This window comes from Python bivittatus, unplaced genomic scaffold (genome assembly GCF_059951505.1).
Source record: "Python bivittatus isolate LINGU-HERP-01145 unplaced genomic scaffold, Pbiv_v1 ctg000350_np1212, whole genome shotgun sequence".
Lineage (NCBI taxonomy): Eukaryota > Metazoa > Chordata > Lepidosauria > Squamata > Pythonidae > Python > Python bivittatus.
This window is the reverse complement of record NW_028277074.1, coordinates 42,798,044-42,818,561: the sequence shown is the minus strand read 5'-3', so window position 1 is coordinate 42,818,561 and position 20,518 is coordinate 42,798,044. Positions and strand designations below refer to the sequence as shown.

Here is a 20,518-nt window from a genome sequence, read left to right as displayed (position 1 = left end):
TTCCAGTTCAGTTTACACCCAGTACACTCCCAATTAATCCTGTATCCCAATCACAGCAAGCACATATGCAACACAGTTCAGCTAGCAAAAATATAGGTTGAAGTGTATTTATTAAACATCAGCAAATATCAAAATAATTAACTAGCAAAATGGGACAAAAGGCAGACAAAACTGGGAAAGGGAGACACAAACAACAAGCAAGAGATACAAAGGGAACTTAATACCAGCAATCAATATTATCAATATTTCTCTGTTTGTGTATTTCAGAAGGCATAGAACTTTCTAGAGCCACTGAAAGCAATATTATGGATAAATAGCATGGACAGTGCCAGAGGGAGGGGCTTTTGGTTATTCCAGCTTTAACTCTTTTATATATATATAACAGCAGCAGAAGAGAGATGAACGGTAGGAGAGTAGGTGATCCTGCTATTTTGTGCTATGAAAGAAACAGTATGGTGGATGGGGACGATGTGTCCAACAAAAACCTGATCTGTGGATTCGTTTTAATGCAGTTCACCTTTCTCAGAGTACTTTCACCCAAATATATGTGTGTGTGAGCTGTGGCCTACGTAGTGACTTGTCTGTTTCTTAAACAGACATCGCAAGCAGACTTTTGCTACAAGCCCAGTAACCACACAAGTTGAGGGACTGAATCCCCCATCTCCAGATAGGCCCCATTGTGCCTCTGAAGATCCTGCATCAGCTTCATCAGAACCTGGTATGGATGGATTTCAGGCATTCTCTCAGAGTCCAACCACAAAGAAGACAGTTTTATATGCAGGTAAAGGAGACTACAGAGATTATTCAGTTGAAACATGTCTCATTCCTTGAGATATTTTGAGCATAAATTTTCTCTTACTTCACACTGCTTCATATTGATGCTCACTGTAACAGCCCTTGAGATTCCCAGGCACTTGCAACCTACATTAACCAGACAAGTCAAGGATCTGAAAAACCACTACTGCCTAGGTGATTTAATAATGCCAGAGCTGCTTGTGGCAAAATGGTTTTAATTATTAGATCCCTTTTCCTTACTTCATGGTATGAAGTCTACCAGGCAAAGCTTGTACTATGCAATTATACATTATACAAGGAAGACAAATTCCTTGTATATATTTTATACTTGGTCATTAAAGTATTTGTATTTGTATTATATCTCATTCAGAGCAGCTTACTGGGTGAGGTGGGGTTGGAGTATAGAGAGTGCTTCCAGATGGGAAAAGTCCCACTTGTAAACATTTATTTTTTTCTACGGCTTTTTCTGACCAGTTTCTTTACACATGTGCACAAACCCCTCCCCCTGCAATCTTAAGAAATAAAGAAAAAAGGGAACAGCCACATACTGTAATGTTCTTTAGGAGATAATGCTAAAAGTCAACTGTCTAGAAGCATCCTTGGGCTTGTGTTTTAAGATTGGGCTTGGTTTTAAGACCAAGTTTTGCCTTGCTTTTAAAAAGAGGATTTACCCTTAACTTGGAATTTAAAGTACCAATTCTTTTTTTACAATAATTTTTATTAAAGTTCAAAAATACGAAGATAAAAAACTAATACTAAGAAAAATATAAAAAATAAATGTGATTGGGAAAACGTTTGCCTGGGACAATTCTTGCCTAAAAGATGTTAAGAATGATTGGTCATTTTGAGACTCCTTTGCCATCACTCATTTAAGCATGTGTGTGAATGTCTTTCTGTAGAGCCAACAAAGAGTAGCATGCTTAGGACTCAACGCTATGCAGCCAAACCTTCTGAGCAAAGTCAAAATGGAAGAACTTCACCTGAAAGAAAAGGTAAGTTCTTCAGGTGAGGTGAACATCTTTCGGCACCAACAGCTTTAACAGTTGCCTTTTCATGCTTTTTTTTTTTTAGATTTTTTATCCCACCTTTATTGTTTTTATAAGTAACTCAAGGTGGCGAGCATACCTAATACTCCTTCCTCCTCCTGTTTTTCCCACAACAACCACCTGTGAGGTGAGTTGGGCTGAGAGAGAGGGACTGGCCCAAAGTCACCCCGCCGGCTTTCATGCCTAAGGTGGGACTAGAACTCATTGTCTCCTGCTTTCTAGTCTGGGGCTTTAACCACTAGACCAAACTGGGTTACTTGCATCCCTCCTGTGCTCATTTTCCACTGATTCTTGGGCAACCATTTGGTTCATTTTGTTCTCTCCATACAGACTGGCTAACGTAACTGGGTAGTAAATGGCACCTGATGTTCATCCCTGGGTGAAATTTTTTTAATACACTACATTTTTATCTAATCTTTCTTCCGCTGAGTTCTAGGAATTGAGCATGTTCATTTCCATTCATTTTATCCTTGCAACAGTGCCATGAGAGATTTAAGATGAGAGATGATGGCTGACTTAAGGGCACCCTTGAATGAATATCTGAACCTGCTTTAAGCCAGGAAAACCTACATTCTAACCCAATATCATGTTTATTCTCTTTTAAAGTTGTAGTCTTGGTGTGTGGTACTCTGCACACCCCAGGAGTTGAGTTGCTTCCTCTGGCCTGACTTGCTATAAATGCATCTGGGTTTGCCCTGGATCTTTCCCCTAAACATAGTTGGTGTGATTTGCCTAAGTGTATTCCAGCTGTCACACACTGTAGCTTTCTCACCTATTCAACTTGTTTTCAGTTCTCTTTAGTCTTTATATTCAACCTTCTAGTCTGGATCTTATTCTGCTGAACTTCTATCTTTAGCATCCTGTCTTCCTGATCATCCAAGCAAACTTCACTGACGTGTGCAAACTGTAAAACAGCTTTTTTTTTTCCCCCCTACAGAACAGAAGGCCCCAAAAGGTGAACAAAAGATAAATGAAGAGTAAGTATATATGCAATAAAAAGGGTAGGTTCCTTCTTTAGAGAATTAACCATCATTATTGGATTGGTCACTACGTGCTTCTCTCATTCTCTCTTTTAAAAGCTCTTTAGATATCTCTTCAACTCAGTGGCTAAAGACTCACAGCTTGGTTGCTAGGAGACTCACCATAATGGATGCCTTAGCCCCAACAGCAGTTCCTCGCACAACTACTTACGTTCCAATTATAGATAAACATGTCGTTTCCAAAGTATTTGATGATGTAAGTCTCTCTTTATGCTTTTTTGCGGCTTTTAAAACATTGCACTCTCTATTAGTCCAGTCACAGGATGCAATTAGATCTGTGCTGCCTATTTTCTCATTTTAATTGTGGGGGAAGGTAGGACATAGCAGAATCTAGGAATATTTTCTCATAAATCCCTTTGTTGTGAGGCTGCTGTGATTGGGGCTACCCTTTTGGTTTCCCCAGAATAATGGTAGGTCATCCTAAGAAGATGGTAATATAGTGGCTGGTAGAGAAGAGTACGCAGGGAATTGGTGAAGTTATGTCTCAGAAGAAGTGCCATAGGCACACAGCTGGGCCTGCGGTTTTCCCTTTACCAGTAGGTGGCGCTGTGCAGCACTGAAGGTTAAGAATGATGGCCAGAAATGGCATTCCCCCTTTGCATGTAACAAGCTAGCTAGAAAAGAGATGATGAAATGTATAAGGTTTGAATATGATCTCTGAGAGCTTTAAATAGCAAAAATAATAACCATACACTGCTTCGATGGAAGCTAAACAATAGCACGGGTAAATGCTGTCTCTGAGATTTGCCAGAGATCTACAGCATTCTTTTTCTGCCAATGTTCTCAGAGTGCTCCATAATTTGAGATAGTAGCTTATATCTTATTGTTGCTCCAGTTATGCTACTGCTACATCAGCTTAGCTGATGCTCACTTTGTTGCCACAAAGTGAATACCAGGCAAATTTTGAATACCAGGTTAAATGTTGGGTTTTTTTGTTAAATAAGCGGGTCGTGTCCTTTATGCTGCTTGAAGTTGTCAGTTTTATTAGTTATTAATATTAATTACTTTTAGCTGCTTTTAATATCATTTTAAACCATACTGAGAATTTTATTAAAGGGGAATATGTAATACCCGTAATAGTCAAATAAATTTTAGATTGCATGGGAGGGAGCAAGGGGATTAGATTCCAGGCCTTTATGTACAGGAATATTAAAATGTTTTGCTTGTGTTATGCTGCAGATTTTCCCTTTCGCCCATGTGAGCAGTGATAAGAAATGTGTCACCCTGCTTAATCCTCAAGCATTAGATCTTGCTATCTACAAAAAGAAGCTGCAAGAAGCAATAAAAACATATGAAAGGCAAGTCTGATGACAGGATTTAACCTAGTGGATATTTTTCTGGTCTGAGAACTCAAGATCGCCTATTGTTGGGTTTTCACGTTATGTTTTATTGATGCTTTTATTATAAAATGAGTTAATAATGAGGTGTTATTATTGTAGGGTGCATCTTTTAAGTTAATGTTCTATGCTACACTGCCCAGAATTTTTTGAGTGGATGCTGTACATTTTTTTTATAGATACTGATCGATCAGGGTGATTCTTATACTCAGCAAGAGGAAATGCCTCCGTATAGCGTCTTTAATTCTGACAGACAGCTTGATATCAGATCAGTGTTTGTTGTGGCTCTGTTGTATTATGAATCTAGTGGACTTTTTTAGCAAAAATATTTTTGAGAGAGGCAGCTGTGTTAGCTGTTTAGCAAAACCAAAAGAGTTTTGTGATTTCTGAAAGATCAATATTTTTATTTTCCTGTGAAATTTGAGGATCACAGTCCATATCAATTGGAATAATAAATGTGTTTTTTTTAAGATGCCACAATGTCCTGTTTTGCTTTCATTATTCATCGATAGTTGGAAAGCCTAGGGCATAAATCAATGTAATTTGCAACATGTCCTTAGCTTTTATATATATTAATTATCTATGGAATTGGTTTTAGGGGCTTGGAAATACTGTATTTTTTTCCGGAATTTTTAACTCCGGAAGGATGAGGATGAAAAAAGCATTTTTAAATTCCACTTTAAAAATCTTGGCTTAATGTCATAGGGATTTCTTTATGACTAAAATAGAACCAGGATTCCTACTGTTAATATTTTTTAAATGGATCACTTCTTTAATATGAATAATCCCTCCAGCCACAAAATAACTCTTTTAAAAACTGAAACCTATCTCAATAAGCTGAAATATAAAAAAAGATGGGGTTCAATATGGGGTAGTTTATAAATGACCAAGCATTAACACCCAATTTATTTCTGGGAATTGAATTTGCAAGGGATGCAAAATGCATTTCTAAATTGCCATTGGTTAAAAGTTTAGTTGACATCTGCTAAATTGTGCAGTTTGTCTTTATATGCAAAAAACTTACACGCAAAATGAAATTTTGCAAGCGGGATGATCTTAACTTGCTCTCTAGTTAAATATTTTAAATGTGATTAGCAGGAAATCTCAATGAAGCAAAACATGGTAATATGAGTTTACGTCTTCTAGTAGGAAGGAATGTTTCTGTCTGGCATTGAATGGAAAGGAAGAGCACTGGAAACAAATGATGCAAATTGATCACATGCATATAAACATAAATAGGGGCAGCATGTGCCTATCAGAAATAGATGTCTCAACTGTCCCAGATTTTATTTTTGTTAAAAAAAATTGGAACGTGACACAACAATTATCCTGGACTAATTACAGTGCATAAGTGTAACTGGCATGCAATAGTAGCTTTAATTCCACACTGCCAGTGGGAGACATTTGTGGTTATAATGTTAAAATTATAAAATTACAAATTTTCTAATAACTTTCTAATAGCCCTCTGATAGTTGCTTGCGTAGATCCTGTCAATAGGGTTAGACCTGAGTGGTTGCCAGTTTCCAGGATGAATGCTTATTTGCTCCTAAAGTCTCTGGCGACCTAACTAGGGTTACTTTCTAAGAATGGATCATCTGAATCTTCTGTTCTACAGTTGTGGTTCTCTGCTTCCTTCGCTCGAACCCTTAGTGAATGGCATGATCTTGATTAACTTACAAGGTGATTCTTCTTGTTGCAGAAATGGCTATAATTGAGGCAGATCTGTCTAGCACATGCTTAAGATTCAGAAAGCCACAAGGACAATCCTTTGGCATCTCCTTTTAAACAGTTGGGTGATGGGAAGACCTCATTCAGAGACCTTGGAGAGCCATTGCCAGGCCCAGAGAGGACCCAATGGCGGCAAGATGGCCAGAGAGGACAATCCTGGAACCTGTTTCTATATATAATGGAATTCATAAACTCATTCTTATGAATAGTTTATTCATTGCCTTTGAACAAGTGGGTTGCACTCTGAAAGATTGTTTTGTTTATCTTTATAGGCGCCTTGATCAACTTATTTGGAGAGCATTACCACAGGAGGAAAAAGAGAAGTAAGATGCCACATTCTGTTTCCTTTATCAGATGTTAATTTTTAAAAAGTGTTAATGGGATGGATGTTGCTAATGGTTGGCTTGTTTGGAACACACTATAGGTATTAAGCTTGACAGACCTTTTGTATATATTCAGCAGTTCCCACATTCATACTGGATTGGGTAATGAATCTGGAGATTTTCCATTTTGAGTTCTACTAGAGTTATACTCCTCCAGGTGAAACTGGGCACAATTTGGGGGGTCCACTTGTGGCTTCTGCTTTGAGGAGAATCTGGCAGCTGTGGCCAAGAAGCCTTTGCATAACTCCATCTTGTGTGCCAGTTGTACACATTCCTGGATTGGGAGGCCTTTCTCATAGTCACTCATATTTTAGTCACTTCCTGCTTGGAGTATGGCAACATGCTGTACTATTGGATCACCGTGTACGAATGGGCTGCCATTGAAGACCCTCTAGAAGCTACAGTTGGTCCAGAATGCAGCAGCATGGATAGTTGTATGTGCAGCACGGTACACCCATGCAATACCACTACTTTGTGAGTTGCACTGGCTTCCCATAGACCTCTAGTGCTGGTAATAATGTATAAAGCCCTTCATAGCTTAGAGCTGAGTTTGCAGGACTAATGATTTCCAGTTATGTTGGCCTGTCCCAGAATGGGCATACTTTGGGTTTCCACTTTGAAGATGTCATCTAATGGGACCCAGGTTTACCTTCTCTGTCACAACACCTGCGCCTTGGAATAGCATATCTTCCTGAGATTCAGATGACCCTGATCCTGTTGGCCTGCAGACTTAGCTTTTCCCTCAAGCATTAGGCTAGGATGTTGGATGACCCTGCCTAGTAAAACATTTGGGATCTTGAAGATGTTATGTTCTAGCCTTGGTTTGTGTTTTATATTGTGCTTTTCTGTTGTGTGTATGTGTTTATTTCCTACTTTATTTTGCATCTTAATCCTATGTTAGTTGCCCAGTTGCAATTTATGAGTTGAGCAGCCATATATATTGTATAAATCAATCAATCAATCCCTACCCTGTGAACACAGAAGTGAATATCCTTATATTAATGCCCAGGAAACAGATATATTCTTTCTTGCATTGCTCAGAGCAAGTCATATGAAATCCCCAGTGATTCAGTTACTAATCAGGGCCACATCCACTTAAATTCAGGCATACTATAAATTCAAATCCCATGAAAATAATTCTGCTCCCCAAATTGGTGGATGGGGAGAGGCTCCTAACAGAAGAATGTCAATGGCTTTTGCCTAAAGAGAACATATTTTAGGCTCAGAAGGGATATTTTCCCCATTTTACATTAGCTTGGAATCCAATGACTTTTCTCTATTTCTAAGAACTGTATCAGAACTGTTTTCTAAGATTATTCCTGGAATATTAGTGATATTTCTTCCATGGGGTAATATTTATTCTGGTTATATGAAAGTATAGTAATAGAATTAGACTAAAAATAAGATCTGTTGAGATGGATTGGGCAACAGGACCATTTTGTACCATCTGGACAATTTATCATGCATAGAGGAGAAAGCTTGAGGTTGATGTGGTTGGTGGCAGTGATCTGTGTGGTAAAATCCCTTGTAGACAGAGAGGTGGGAAGCTGACTTGTGAGTAATAGCAAACACTGGACTCCAAAGATGTAGCAAACATTAAGGTCAGGTTGAAAACAAAAACAGACTCGTTGAATCAAATCAAATCAAACCTTTATTACGGTCATAGACCAGCATAAGGAGGGTGGGGTACAGTCAATTAAAAAGTATAGAAGATACATCAGAGTCTAAAAATAAAGATTATGAAAAGACAGAAGATATAAAAAATATATTAAAACAGAAAGCATATATAAAAAACAAGAGTCTGAAAAAATCTAAAAGGGGGGTAGGAGCATTAGATGGGTGTAGGGGAATATAAAGATTAGTATGTCAAAGACTAAATCTATCAAATTACAGAGCACTCTAGTATGTGAACTAGATGGTCATTAAGTCTAGTTTATGGCACAGGTCATCATCTGACAAATTTTAAGTGCTGCTCTGCAGAACATGGCAACATTGTTTGTTGTAGCAAGGTTGATGTTTGAAAGAAGCAGGGAGGTGTAAAATTGTCCTGTGCGCCCTGGGTGTTAATGCAGTAATGGTGAGATGAGGCTAGTATGAATGTCTCCAAGTTTTGGGGAGTGAAAGTTTGTGTTGAGGAGATGACCCACCATGGAGTTTATACAGAAACTGAATAAGAGTGGGGCCAATATGCAGCCTTGCTTGATGCCTTTCTCAGTTCCAGTGGCACTAGTGAGAGTTATATCTTACTTTGAGTGGTGTCCCTTCATGTAGCATCTGTATTAAATGAAGTAGATGTCAGTCAGTCAAGGAGGCCTCCAGTTTTTCCCACAATTTAGCTCAGGATATGGAATCAAATGATGCTTTGAAGTCTTCCTTTTTTTCTGGGTGCTAATAATAAACTAAAAACCAAAATAAACCATAAGGGAGGTTGCAGGAGGAGTATTTTTCAATGAGATGATGGAGTACTAGGCACTGACCGACTAGGCCTTCTCTAAAGTCAGCTTGCTCTTCTGCAAGTATGTTTTCTTGTTCCAGCCAGCCTGGGAATTTCCATTGTAGGTGTCTTATATAGAGTTTGCTGATTGTGTTGAGGAGGCTGATTGGTCTATGATTAGTAGGATCATCCTTTTCCCCTTTTTTATATATAGGGACAATGATCCCATGCCCCCAATCCTTGGGGACACAGCCATAGTTGTCAGTGCAGATAAAGAGTGAGGCCAGAGTGGGGGCCAAGAAGTCCAAGTTGTTTTTAATGGCCTCTGCACTCTTTGAAGTGTCAGCAGTCCAAACCAAGAACTCAAAAGGAATTTCTCAAAATAAAATGGTGGGGGAGTCTGTTCATACAGGCCTTGATAAGGATAATACCAGCAGGTATTTCCTCCGCAGACTTCTCTTTGCTGTTGTCCTTTGATATCTGCTGTCTCCCACCACCTTTTTCTCCAACCCCATGCCTGCCTTTAAGCTTAGCCAGCCCTGAGTCTGCAGGCTCTTACAGTTAGAAGCTGTGGCTTACTTACAAGGAGGCTGGTGTTTCCCCTTCACCACAATCTGCTTGACTGAAATTGGCCAGGGAGGTCTGTGGAGTTATTCTCTTCTGCTGGTCCCTGAATCTGACACCTGCTCAGCAGGGCTGTCTTGGCTGTGAGAAGACTGGAAGCCCAGTATCCACAGCCATTTCCTTTTTTTTTTTTTTTTCAAGGCTAGTGGAGTTAGAAGTTGTGAAGTCCTAAAGCTGAGTAGCCCTGCAAGGGCTTATGCTTATGCTTCTGCTACTCATCAGGGAATTCTCTTCCTAGTGGCCACTGATCAATTCTTTTCCTCAGAGCACGTCCATCATAGAGTGTAACCTGATACAGATACAACTGTCAATTTTTGTCAATAAAAATGTCAATTTTTATTTCTCTTCTCTTCTTTTGAATGATCAGAACTGTGTATGTGTATGTATGTATGTATGTATGTATGTATGTATGTATGTATATACATACACTATATATATAGTGTCATTTGACAGAAGGATCATTGAAGTGGTTCCTCAGACTCCAGTTTATCAACACTTATCCAGTGGCTGCACTCAGCTGCATAAATCTGGACAACTACAGTACTAGATGGAACCCAAGAGATAGAAAATATTGTAACTCTTTGCTGCCACCTAGTGGTTGATAGGCCAACTGGTCAACAAGTCAGTAATCATTTTGGAGAAAATACAGATGAATTTGAGAGGTCCACGCAATTCAACATGTCTCTCTCACACACCAAAACTCCTTTCTTGAGCTCGGAAATACTGATGCAGTGGCTGCATCTGGGCTGCACAAGTCGTGGTGGCTACTGTGTTGCCATTAACAGAGATGAATTGTTTGCTGTCATCAAGTGGTTGTTAGGTCAGCCGTCCTTGGAAAACAAATAAGAAAAGAAAAAGGTTGACTAGAGAACTTGGGCCTTACAAGTACCTCTTTGTTTGGTGTTTGGCAGTTGGTGGCAGCTTCTCATACTGTTGGTGACCTCACTTCAGCCAGGTGAGACAACAACAATTGTTGTCCTTACATGGAGGAGCCATATGGACAGCAGAACAGCATGCTCCCATTCCAAATGCCTGCTAACAGCACACTGTGGGGTAGCATGATTTATGCCATTGTGATTTCCTTCCAACTCTGGGTTGGATAGAAAACATAGCAATGGTGCGATGGAGATGAGCCCCAGAACACATCTGGAGCAGATGTGGGAGAGTAAGCATGGGAGCGGTAGGAATCTTTTTTCCCCACAGATGCTTTCCTCTCAATGAAGAACACGTTTGGTAAAATTAATAGATATAATTGGTAGCAATGGAGGCGAATATGTGTAGCTCAGGGTTGAACTGTGGAGTCCTTGGGGTTCTCTGAGCTTGGTTCTTTTCCTGCAAACGTTTCAGTGCACTGAGGATGTTACCTAGCTGGGTAATGAAATGTTTGCAAGAAAAGAACCAAGCTCAGAGAACCCCAAGGACTCCACAGATATAATTGGTTTTGGAATGTTAGTAGCATAATATGTATAAATAATAATGATACACAATTAAGACATAACCTTTGTTACTAGGTTTGGACAGGATCGGCCAGTGTCCTATGTGGAACATAAAGAATCTTTGCTTGAAGCCTTAGCCAATTCAAACTGGCCTGTTGCCAATGAGGACATTGTGTTGTTGGAAGATGAGATTCTAACAGGGTTATCATACCTACAACAGGCTACTGAACTTCAAATAACGTCCAAAGAGGAACCCCAGAGAATTTGCCCGCTCCATATCTGCCCCAGTAAAGAGGTTGGTGGTTACTATTACTTATAATTGCTGCTTTTGAAGAAGTTTCCAAGGCAGCCTTCACAGAACTCGTTCTTAAACGTATTGAAATGGTACAACAAGCATTAAGAATGAAAAGAAAACATGGCACCTGATAAGCAAACTGGTACTGAAGCTAGTTTTCCAAGATGACCCATCTTGTGAATATACTAGTAGCAGGGCTTATTTTAATTTTATTGACAATTTTTGTAGCCCACCCCAATTTGGAGATGTTGGGTAGTTTTCCACAGAATAAAAACATCAGGTAATATAAGATCACAAACACACACACCAGGCACCACAAAACATTCAATAAACGTTAATCTTGGCAAAATAAAGTTGCTTTGATCAACCTGAAAGACTAGGAGGGGGGAACTGCTCAAACCATGGGGGGTAGAGAGTTCCAGGACATGTGGGCCACAACAGAAAAGGCCACACTCCTCTAACCTTGTGTGGTGGATGGACTTTCAGCAACATCTGTTGAGTGACCCTGTCTAGAGTAACTACCCGGGCTAATGTTCCTGGATGTTTATTGTATACAGCAACTTGGAGGGATTTAATCTGAATTTATTTTGCTCAATTCAGATACTGGTTCAGGCTTTCCAGAGCATTTACACCTCAGCCTGGACTAGTGATGTGTGCCTGAATATCATCAGCATACTGATGACATTTCACCCCAGACCAATGGATGACCTCTCCCAGAGAGCTCATATATATGTTAAACAAAATAGGCAAGAGCTCCAAACCTTGTGGTACCCCACACAGGAGCAACAACAGCTGTGAGGCTAGCCCTCCATGACTACAGACTAACATTGCCTACTCTATTTGGAGTACACTGTCATACCATACTGCCCCCTTCTGGATGGTCAAGCAAGATGCCATATTTAATGGTATTGAATGCCACTGAAAGATCTAATAGGACTAAGAGAGGTGCACTTCCCCACCAGAGTCCCCATGAAAATCTTTGACTGGGACAACCAATCTATTTCCATTCCATAACTTGGTCTGACTTGACAGGGATCCAGATAATCCATTTGTTTTAGGATGGTATCAGCTTCTCCGGGAATACTGGAGACCAGGTAAAATTTATCAAAAATAGCCAGGTCCAAGGAGGGCTTCTTAATGAGAGGATGCACAACCACCTCTTTTAAGGCAAGTGGCACAACTCCCTACCCCAAAGAAGCATCAATAATTTCTGTGATCTGGCTTCACGTCTGGCTGCCTATGGCCCACTGGTGTCAGAGCTCATACCAAGAGCTCATATCCATTTTCTCAGGCCCAATAAGCTCTAAGGAATACCATTTAACAACACAGGATCCAACTTCACTCACCACAGTGGATTATATTTTCTGACAAGTTTGTGAACAATTAGTTTATGATGGACAAAATGAAGACAAAACGTAATCAGTAAGTGGCATTGCTTCCTAGAGTTTCATACTTATGTACAGATTTAAACTTAGATTTTTTTCCATTGCCCAACATCATTTGACAGACTGGAACTCGTTATCCACATCCTGCTCAGTGCAATATTTGTTGCTTTATAACAGGATTAACCTATGGCCCTGTAGATGTTGAACTAAAACTTCCAGCACACTGGGAGTTGTAGTTCAAAGACATCTCTAGGGCAACAGGTTTCTTACCCCTGCTCTAAGAGACAAAGTATGCATAACACTACAACATTTTATTATGAAACCTCCTGAAACTCTCCCTAGTTTATTTCCTGAGGAACCTGAACTACTTATCCTGTAAAGCTTTTGAGGGCACTTTGAAAGAGACTGGACGTTAACATAGCAATGCTTTGTTAAAACATGGCTGCAATGTAATGTGTAGTTTGGCCCTAACATTTCTAGTCCTGAGATGTATTCTCCCTGTTTTTTTCTCCTACCTACAGTTCAATTCATTGCAGTAAGTAGGGAGGCACCACTGTCATTTTTGTATCAGATATTGCCTCTTACACAAGCAGGCATTGTGCTTACATAGAGTCTCTTGATTGTGGCAAGTAAAAAAAAAAAAGAATGAAAGAATCAATAAATGAATGTGTGAGTAATATTGGAAATAGCTGTTAAGGTTGCCTAAAGAGGTTCTAGTATGGTCTTTGGCCAAGTCTCCAAGATCTGTGCTATTTAAACAGCTCTGAGAATGTTTTATGGTGATATTTCCCTGAGAAACCAAGGCCAAATAATGAGAACAGTGAAATTCCAAAGATATGATGGCTATTTGTAGTATTACTAGCATTACTTCAGATTTGAATAATGCTTTTCCTGCAATCTCGTGTGTATGGATATATCCAAACACTGAGTATCATGCAAGCTCTTTATTCAGAAGGTGCCTGCGGTTACTAAGGTAAGGATTTGGGAAACTAAGCCACACAGTTAGTTTGACTGGAGGAGCTTATAAGCCCTGTAAATGAATGAACGAGTGGATAAATTTGTTGATCCCTTAACCTTTGCTAAAATTATAAAATTGGTGACTTTATGTGCATAATGGAGGTACTCTTGGATTTTTCAAATAAAATAGAGATGTGTTGATTTCCTAAATTATTATATTTGGGGTGCAAGGGACATGAAGCATCTTTAGGTAGCTTTCAGAAGACTTTAAATATTTATTTCAAGGAAATAGGCACCTTTTATTTGGGTAGGAATGATGCTTTGCTTTTTGATTGATTGATGTAATATGTAATTGAAATGGACAGATGATAAATGAAAACTTTTGCCTAGCAGGATTATGGTAAATCAACCATTCAGTCAGAGAAATAGGAATTATTGACAGGAAGGTTATTAAAATGCTAATAAAGACTTTTTAAAGAGGTCTTTGGCAGGCATAATATAGGGAGCTTATCTAGCAGAAAAAAACCAGACCTCTGGGAGATTTCCAATTATGTGTTTCTTCAGATCCTTAAAAAAAATAAATTTGAAAAGCTTTCTTTTTGCTTGCTTGTTTTTTGCTGCTATTCAATCAGCTTCTTCTGTTCCAGTTGTGTTAATGTGCCATACCCTGTTCCAAAGATCAGTGTACATAAGATTTTAGTTTTAATAGTTGTGCACAGAAATGATCAACCCATAAACAACGCAAAAGCAAGATACAAGAGTTTGGGTATTAGACTTTATTTAAGAGTCTTGTTCCTAGTCTGATGTGTAGGGACAGCAATCATATCTACCAAGGCAAATCCTTTATTTCACCCACAAGTATCTATACAATTATTTTGATAATGGAGATATTGGCAGGAAATCTCAAATTTTGGGGTACTGTGGTCCTTCAAACAATAAACACATTTGTTTGGTCCCTCTTCTGCCTCCCCCTCTCCCCAGTGAATAGCTTAGGAAGTTCAATCCCATCTGTCCCTCTAGCCTTACATCTAGGGTTGGTGGAAGAAAAGGTTGCAAACAAGATTCTGAGAACAAACAAGCTCATCCTGGCTGTTGGAAGCAGGGTGGTGCAAATGAAATAAGTGTAACAGACAGATTGGACATAGGCAGAGCTCTCCCATATAGTCCTCTGCTCTGCCTGGATATGCACTTGTTCAAGCAGGGGGACAATCAGTTTTGGCAGCCGCCCTGCTTTGCCTGGACAAGCCTCCCAAAACGAATTACCCTCCTCAAAGTTGTTTATGTCCCCAAGGGTTCATGACCCACCTTTTGAGAATCCCTGCATTGAGGTTATTGCTGTCTATACTTGCTTAAATATTTGATGTATATTTCTTCTCAGATACGCCAGATTGAAAAATTAGACAATAATAACATTGCTGCGACCTTGATTAGTACCAACTCATCATCAGCTGAAATGTTTCCATAGTTCACTGGCTTATTCTGGCTCTTTTCTTCCTCCCTCCTCTCCTAACTACCAACATATGCTATAGACATGATGTGATTAACGCAGAGCAATCACTTATCCTGAGACAACCTTATTATAGCAGACCAGTCAGAACATCATCCTTAGTCATTGTTAATCTGCATCCTTAAAGCCTTAAGAACTGAAGGGCAGAAATGTAGGCAGCATTCAAAATTTCATTTTGCTACAAGAAAAAAATAAAAAGCTTTAGTCTTTTGAATTCTATCCTCCTAAATGAACATATAATTTCTCTTTCCCTGGAAAAATAGTTATTTAAAAATGTGATTAGCAGACATTAGTTATTGCCTGTGTATATTAGCAAATAGGTATCCAGGGTAATATTCTTGAAATGATGATGATGATGATGATGATGATGATGATGATGGTTGGTCACAGTCAGCCAGATGTTTAGACTGGATTTGGCGTTTTTATCCATCTATCGAGTCCTTCCCAAGGGCCTGGGATAGGCAGATGTTTTTTTGATGGTGTTAAAGTTATTCTTGCAGGATGTAAGCTGTTCCAAGTAAAGCCACCTTTTGCAATTGACTGATGGTGATTTTGTCAATGCCAATGTTTTGTTGTTGTTGTTGTTGCTATTATTTTTATTTTTAGTGTGAATAAGTTTCTTAAGAACCCCTAACCTTATTACCTATCAAAGAGAAGTTAGTCTTTTATGGATGCCCTCAGTGATCAACTTTTTGATTATTGCTTTATTCATGTGGATTATTAAATAGGTTAAAGAATTGCATGAATAAATCTATAGATAAGGCTGTATTATTGCCATTATAGTATATAAGTAGATGGTTGTGAAAAGATTGGTTTCCAAATCTGGATTTTGAAGGTCTATGTGTCTTAAGATGGAAACATATAATTCAATTTTGAACAAAATTCAGTGAAAAGTATATTTGGCAAATTAAAATCAGTTCATTTTAGTAATTTTGGAGAAAATGAAGCACAATTGCAAAGTCGTAGCAAAAATAAAAGAGAGAGAGAGAGAAAGAAAGAGAGAAGAATGCTTCATATTTATAAAGTACATACAAAATGTTTTATGTACTTTATGCTTATCTCAGGACGAAGAGGTCATGTTTTGTACTACATTAATTTAAATGGATCTGCAAAGTAAAAGGCGATCCAAAAGATATATGTTCCTTGGCAACAATCAGATTTCTGTTTAAGCAACATTCAACTGATTGACCTGTTCACTTATAGTTTCCCTATAACTACTTTACATACCCTAAGAAATTTTGATTTTTAACTGTCTTTCCAATCTCCCAAGATCCTTTCTTCCAAATGTAAATTGTCCCATGATCATCTCTTTCATTTTCCCACCAATTTTATTTTCTGGACTGATTCATTACTTGCATTACAAGCATAAAATATCTTACTATCCATCAGGACAGTTAGGCCTCAGGTAGGATGATCCCAGGAAGCAAAATATTACTTAACTGTTTTTAATTCTCCAAAAGAATATTGATGTAACGATCTGCCACCTGCTGATCCCAAATCCAGTAACTTTCCTTGCAACCAATATTGATTCAAAAGAAAGTTCATTTATTGAGAACAAGTGTACAGTTCCAAAGCATTGCTAAGACTCAGCCTGAGCGCGCCAAAAGTTGTTTTTCTTACTTTTCCCTCCTTCACCCCCCTTACCTCCTGGTCTCCTGATTCCCTTGCTGGTACGACCTTGAGCATGCCAGTGCCTGTGATAAGGAGCCATCTGCTTCTAACAGTTTCCCATTCCTTCTCTCGCCCCTCCTTTTACAATGGCAGAACTGCAGCATATAAAAAGCAATTGCTAAACTAGCCAACCTAACAATCTACTATTAAATCTTGCGAGGATTCTGACAATTGATAGTTTTAGAATATAGAAACAGAAGAAACTCCTTTGTATTGAGTCAAACATTCTGTTAATGGGAGAGATTTGGTTTTCTGGGAGCCTGCTGTGAGTTATCTCAGTAACAGACTGGAGGTATAAGATAAGTTGCACATCACAAGGACTGGTAAAAATGTGCTTGGCCAAACTATGGTGAGCTTGATTAGGAAAATTTTAAAGTATGGTAAATAAGCTTGAGTTCTTAGTAAAGAAAGGCAAATATTTAATAGGTAGGATGACCTCTTGACCTCATGAAATATAACAATTGAAGGATATTTATTTATATATTAACTAATGTCTATGCTGCCCCATCCAATGGTTCTGGGAAGTACACAAGGCCACATCTAAAGGATGCAATTTGTTCAAAAGGAACAGAAGTAGTAATCAAGAAGGATGAGTTGAACTGTGTGTTAAAAACATAAAGTCCTGCCCAGATATCCAAATAAATGAACTTAGTGATGCTGTAGAGAGCATTTAGATTAAAACAAATGAAGGGATAAGAAAAATAATGTTGAGGTCTATTATCACCCACCCAAACAACAAGGATGAGATGCAGATAATGCTTTTCATAAGCAAATTAATGATCTTCAAAGAGGCATGAAGCTGTATTGACTGAAAACTTCAATTACAATGATATTTGTTGGTCAGGTATGGTCTTCTAGGAAAATTCCTCATTTGTCTTGCTGAGAGTTTTTTCTTTCTGGAAGTGGGAAAGAATAGGAAAGACTTTAAAGAAGTGGAAGTAGCAGGAACATTTGAGGAAAGTGACCATGCTGGAGTTTAAGGGAATCTAAAACTTAGTGTAGTGAAATACCTATCTTGGTCTTCCAGAAGTGGATTTTAATACATTCAGGGAAAGGCAGGACAAGCTAATGAGAAAAGGAGCTCAAGATGCATTAGGTTGGGGTTAGCCCCCCTGCCCCGAAGAAGGGGATTTCAGAAGCAAAACTGCAAACAATTCCAGTGAGGAAAAAAAAAAAGGGACAGCAGAATAAGCCGATACAGCTACAGAAAGAGCTTAGTAAAGAACCAAGATTGAAAAAAGGACATACATAGGAAATGGAAAGAAACTGACTCATAAAGGAAGAGTACAGACAGGTAGCCTGGAACTTTAGAGAGTGTCAGAAAAACAAAAATTGATCCAAGGTTAGCAAAGGATGCTAGAAATAACAAAAAGGCTTCTTTAGGTGTGTTCAAAATAAAATGAAAAGGAAGGAATCAATGTACTAACTGCTCAATGAAGACGACAAAATGTTATTAGATAAAAAAGACAAAGCAGCTTTAGCTCTGGTTTCTCCATCAAAAAGTGTGAGTTCCACAAGGACATTGTGAAGCTGAGAATGGAAAACTACAGTTGATAATTCTGGTCAAGAATTTCCTTGAATGAATAAACGGAGGTTTAACTGACCATGATTGACCATCTGAAGTATGGAATGAATGTACTGATGGTCTAGTTCAACCTTGTGTCTTACCTTCAAGAAATTCTGGAGAATGGATTATTCCAGATGACCTGAGGAGAGCAAATGTTGTATATTCAAAAAAGAAGAAAAAGGAAGATTCTTAGTCATTCGTCATCAAATTAGAGAAGGGTTTTGAGTAGACTACCACAAAATTCAACGCTGTATCCTTTCCTCTTCAATATTTATATTTACTTAAAGAGATGAAGTAAATGCATATCAGAATTGTAGATGACAGAAAACTGGGTGAGAGCATTTACAGAAATAAAATAATCATGACATGTTAGAGAAATGGACTGAAAGTAACAAAATGAAATTTAACAGAGATAAACCCAAAGCTCTTTTCTTGGGAAAAAATTAAGCACACAGGATGGGGGATATTTGGTTTGTACTTGTGAAAAAGACTTGGAATAGTAGTTGATTGCAATCTGAATATGAGCCAGGATTGTGACACAGCTACCAAAAAAAAAAAAGGCAAATAGAGTTTTAGGCTGCATCATCAGACATATTGTTTATAAATCACAGGAAGAAATCTTTCCAGTTTATTTTGCATTGATCATCTTGAGTGCAGTGTCCAGTTCTGACCACCAAACTTTACAAGGTATTTCAAAAATTAGATCAGAGAAGGGCAACAAAGACATTAGGGACATAGAAACTATTAAATCCTATGAAGAGAATTTGAAGGATCTGCGTATGTTTAGCATTGAGGAAAGTTGATTGAGGGGGAATATGATAGCATGCTTCAAATATCTGGAAGGATGTCGGATAGAACATGGTCCAGGCCTGTTTTCTTCATTACAGAATAATGGATTTAAGTTACAGGAACGCAGATGCAGATTCTGATTAACTATCAGGAAAAAAAAATCCTAACAGTAAGAGCAGTTTGATGGTGGTACCAATTACTTAGAGAGGTGGGAGCTCCCTTCAGCAGTTCAAGTGAAAGATGTACAGCTATCTGCCTGATATGCTTTCATTTGGATTTCAGTACTGAGCAAATGTTGGACTTGATAGTCTAAACCAGGCTTTCTCAACCTTAGCAACTTCAAGATGTGTGGACTTCAATTCCCAGAAATCTGGGAATTGAAATCCACACATCTTAAAGTTGCCACGGTTGAGAAACACTGGCCTAAGTGGTCCTTCCAACCTTATGATTCTGTGGTGTTTGTTTGTTTGTTTGTTTATTTATTTATTAAATTTATATGCCGCCTATCTCCCTCAGAGGGCGACTAATCATATTGTATGATGTAGTTGGCAAAAACTGTCTGAGGCTGAAGTTGGAGGTTTTTTTCCTAGCATTGTGACCTGACGTCTTTAGGGACTGAAAGTGCAAATCTCTTATGTGTTTATCCCAAAGTCTGTGAAGAACTTTGGAAATGTTGTGTCTGGAATGTTATGAAAAAGGTGATTAGGCTCTCTTGGAAGGATGACCATGCACCAGACTCTACATAAAAGCTTTCAGCCTTTGCATGGGCTTTATATTGTTGAAGAGACAAGATCAGACAATGTGACTCTTTATAGCTTTGGTTTAATTTATTTTTCAAAAATTGTTGGTCAAGTTTTCTATAAGCCCCATTTTATTACTTTTTTGATATTGTAGAAAACAGAGAAATTTAATTTGTCCTGTATTATATTGCATTTTGTTCTCTTTTCTTTTGTTTAGAATGATATTTATAACTTTTGGATTCAATTGTTATCATTTGTACTGTTCAAAAAACCTCATCAATAACAATTATAATAATGGAAAGTGCTTAGCTAGAAACTTTATTGAGTTCAGTAGGATTTACTTCTAAGGAGACATAGGATGGTGGCCTGAACCAAGTCTGTGTATCTGTGTATCTATATTGCCAGTGTTATACTGCTGAATCCTAATTCTTTGGTTCATTATAAATATCGAAGTTATTATAGAGGACCAAATTTTTGTTAAGTCCATTCTACTTAAGTTTTAAAGGTTTTGTGCATATTGCCCCAACTATCTGTCCTTTGTTTTCTGTTGACTCTGTTATGATACATTAGAAAAAGAAAATATCTGGTATAAAAAAAAAAGATGTTCCCTATATAATGCAGACCTTTTCATTAACTGCAGGCAAAGAAACAACCAAAAACAAAAATATTTGATTATCTCAAAGGTCAAAAGGTCATTGCAAGATCAGAATGCACAGGATTTTATTATCCAGGTAAGTACTGTCTCCAGGAATATATTGGGGATAGAATTCTATCCGAAAGACAC

The 20,518-nt window shown here is 38.3% G+C and overlaps 1 protein-coding gene across 1 annotated transcript in view; it reads left to right on the top strand.

Moving 5' to 3' along the window:
• VWA3B (von Willebrand factor A domain containing 3B) overlaps positions 1 to 20,518 on the top strand; it is an 84,716-nt gene that overhangs the window by 48,862 nt on the left and 15,336 nt on the right. Inside the window, 8 exon segments of the mRNA XM_088144466.1 lie at positions 597 to 781; positions 1,695 to 1,787; positions 2,779 to 2,818; positions 2,921 to 3,077; positions 4,061 to 4,179; positions 6,219 to 6,269; positions 10,899 to 11,118; positions 20,375 to 20,465. Of these exon segments, the coding sequence (XP_088000592.1) occupies positions 597 to 781; positions 1,695 to 1,787; positions 2,779 to 2,818; positions 2,921 to 3,077; positions 4,061 to 4,179; positions 6,219 to 6,269; positions 10,899 to 11,118; positions 20,375 to 20,465 (956 nt within the window).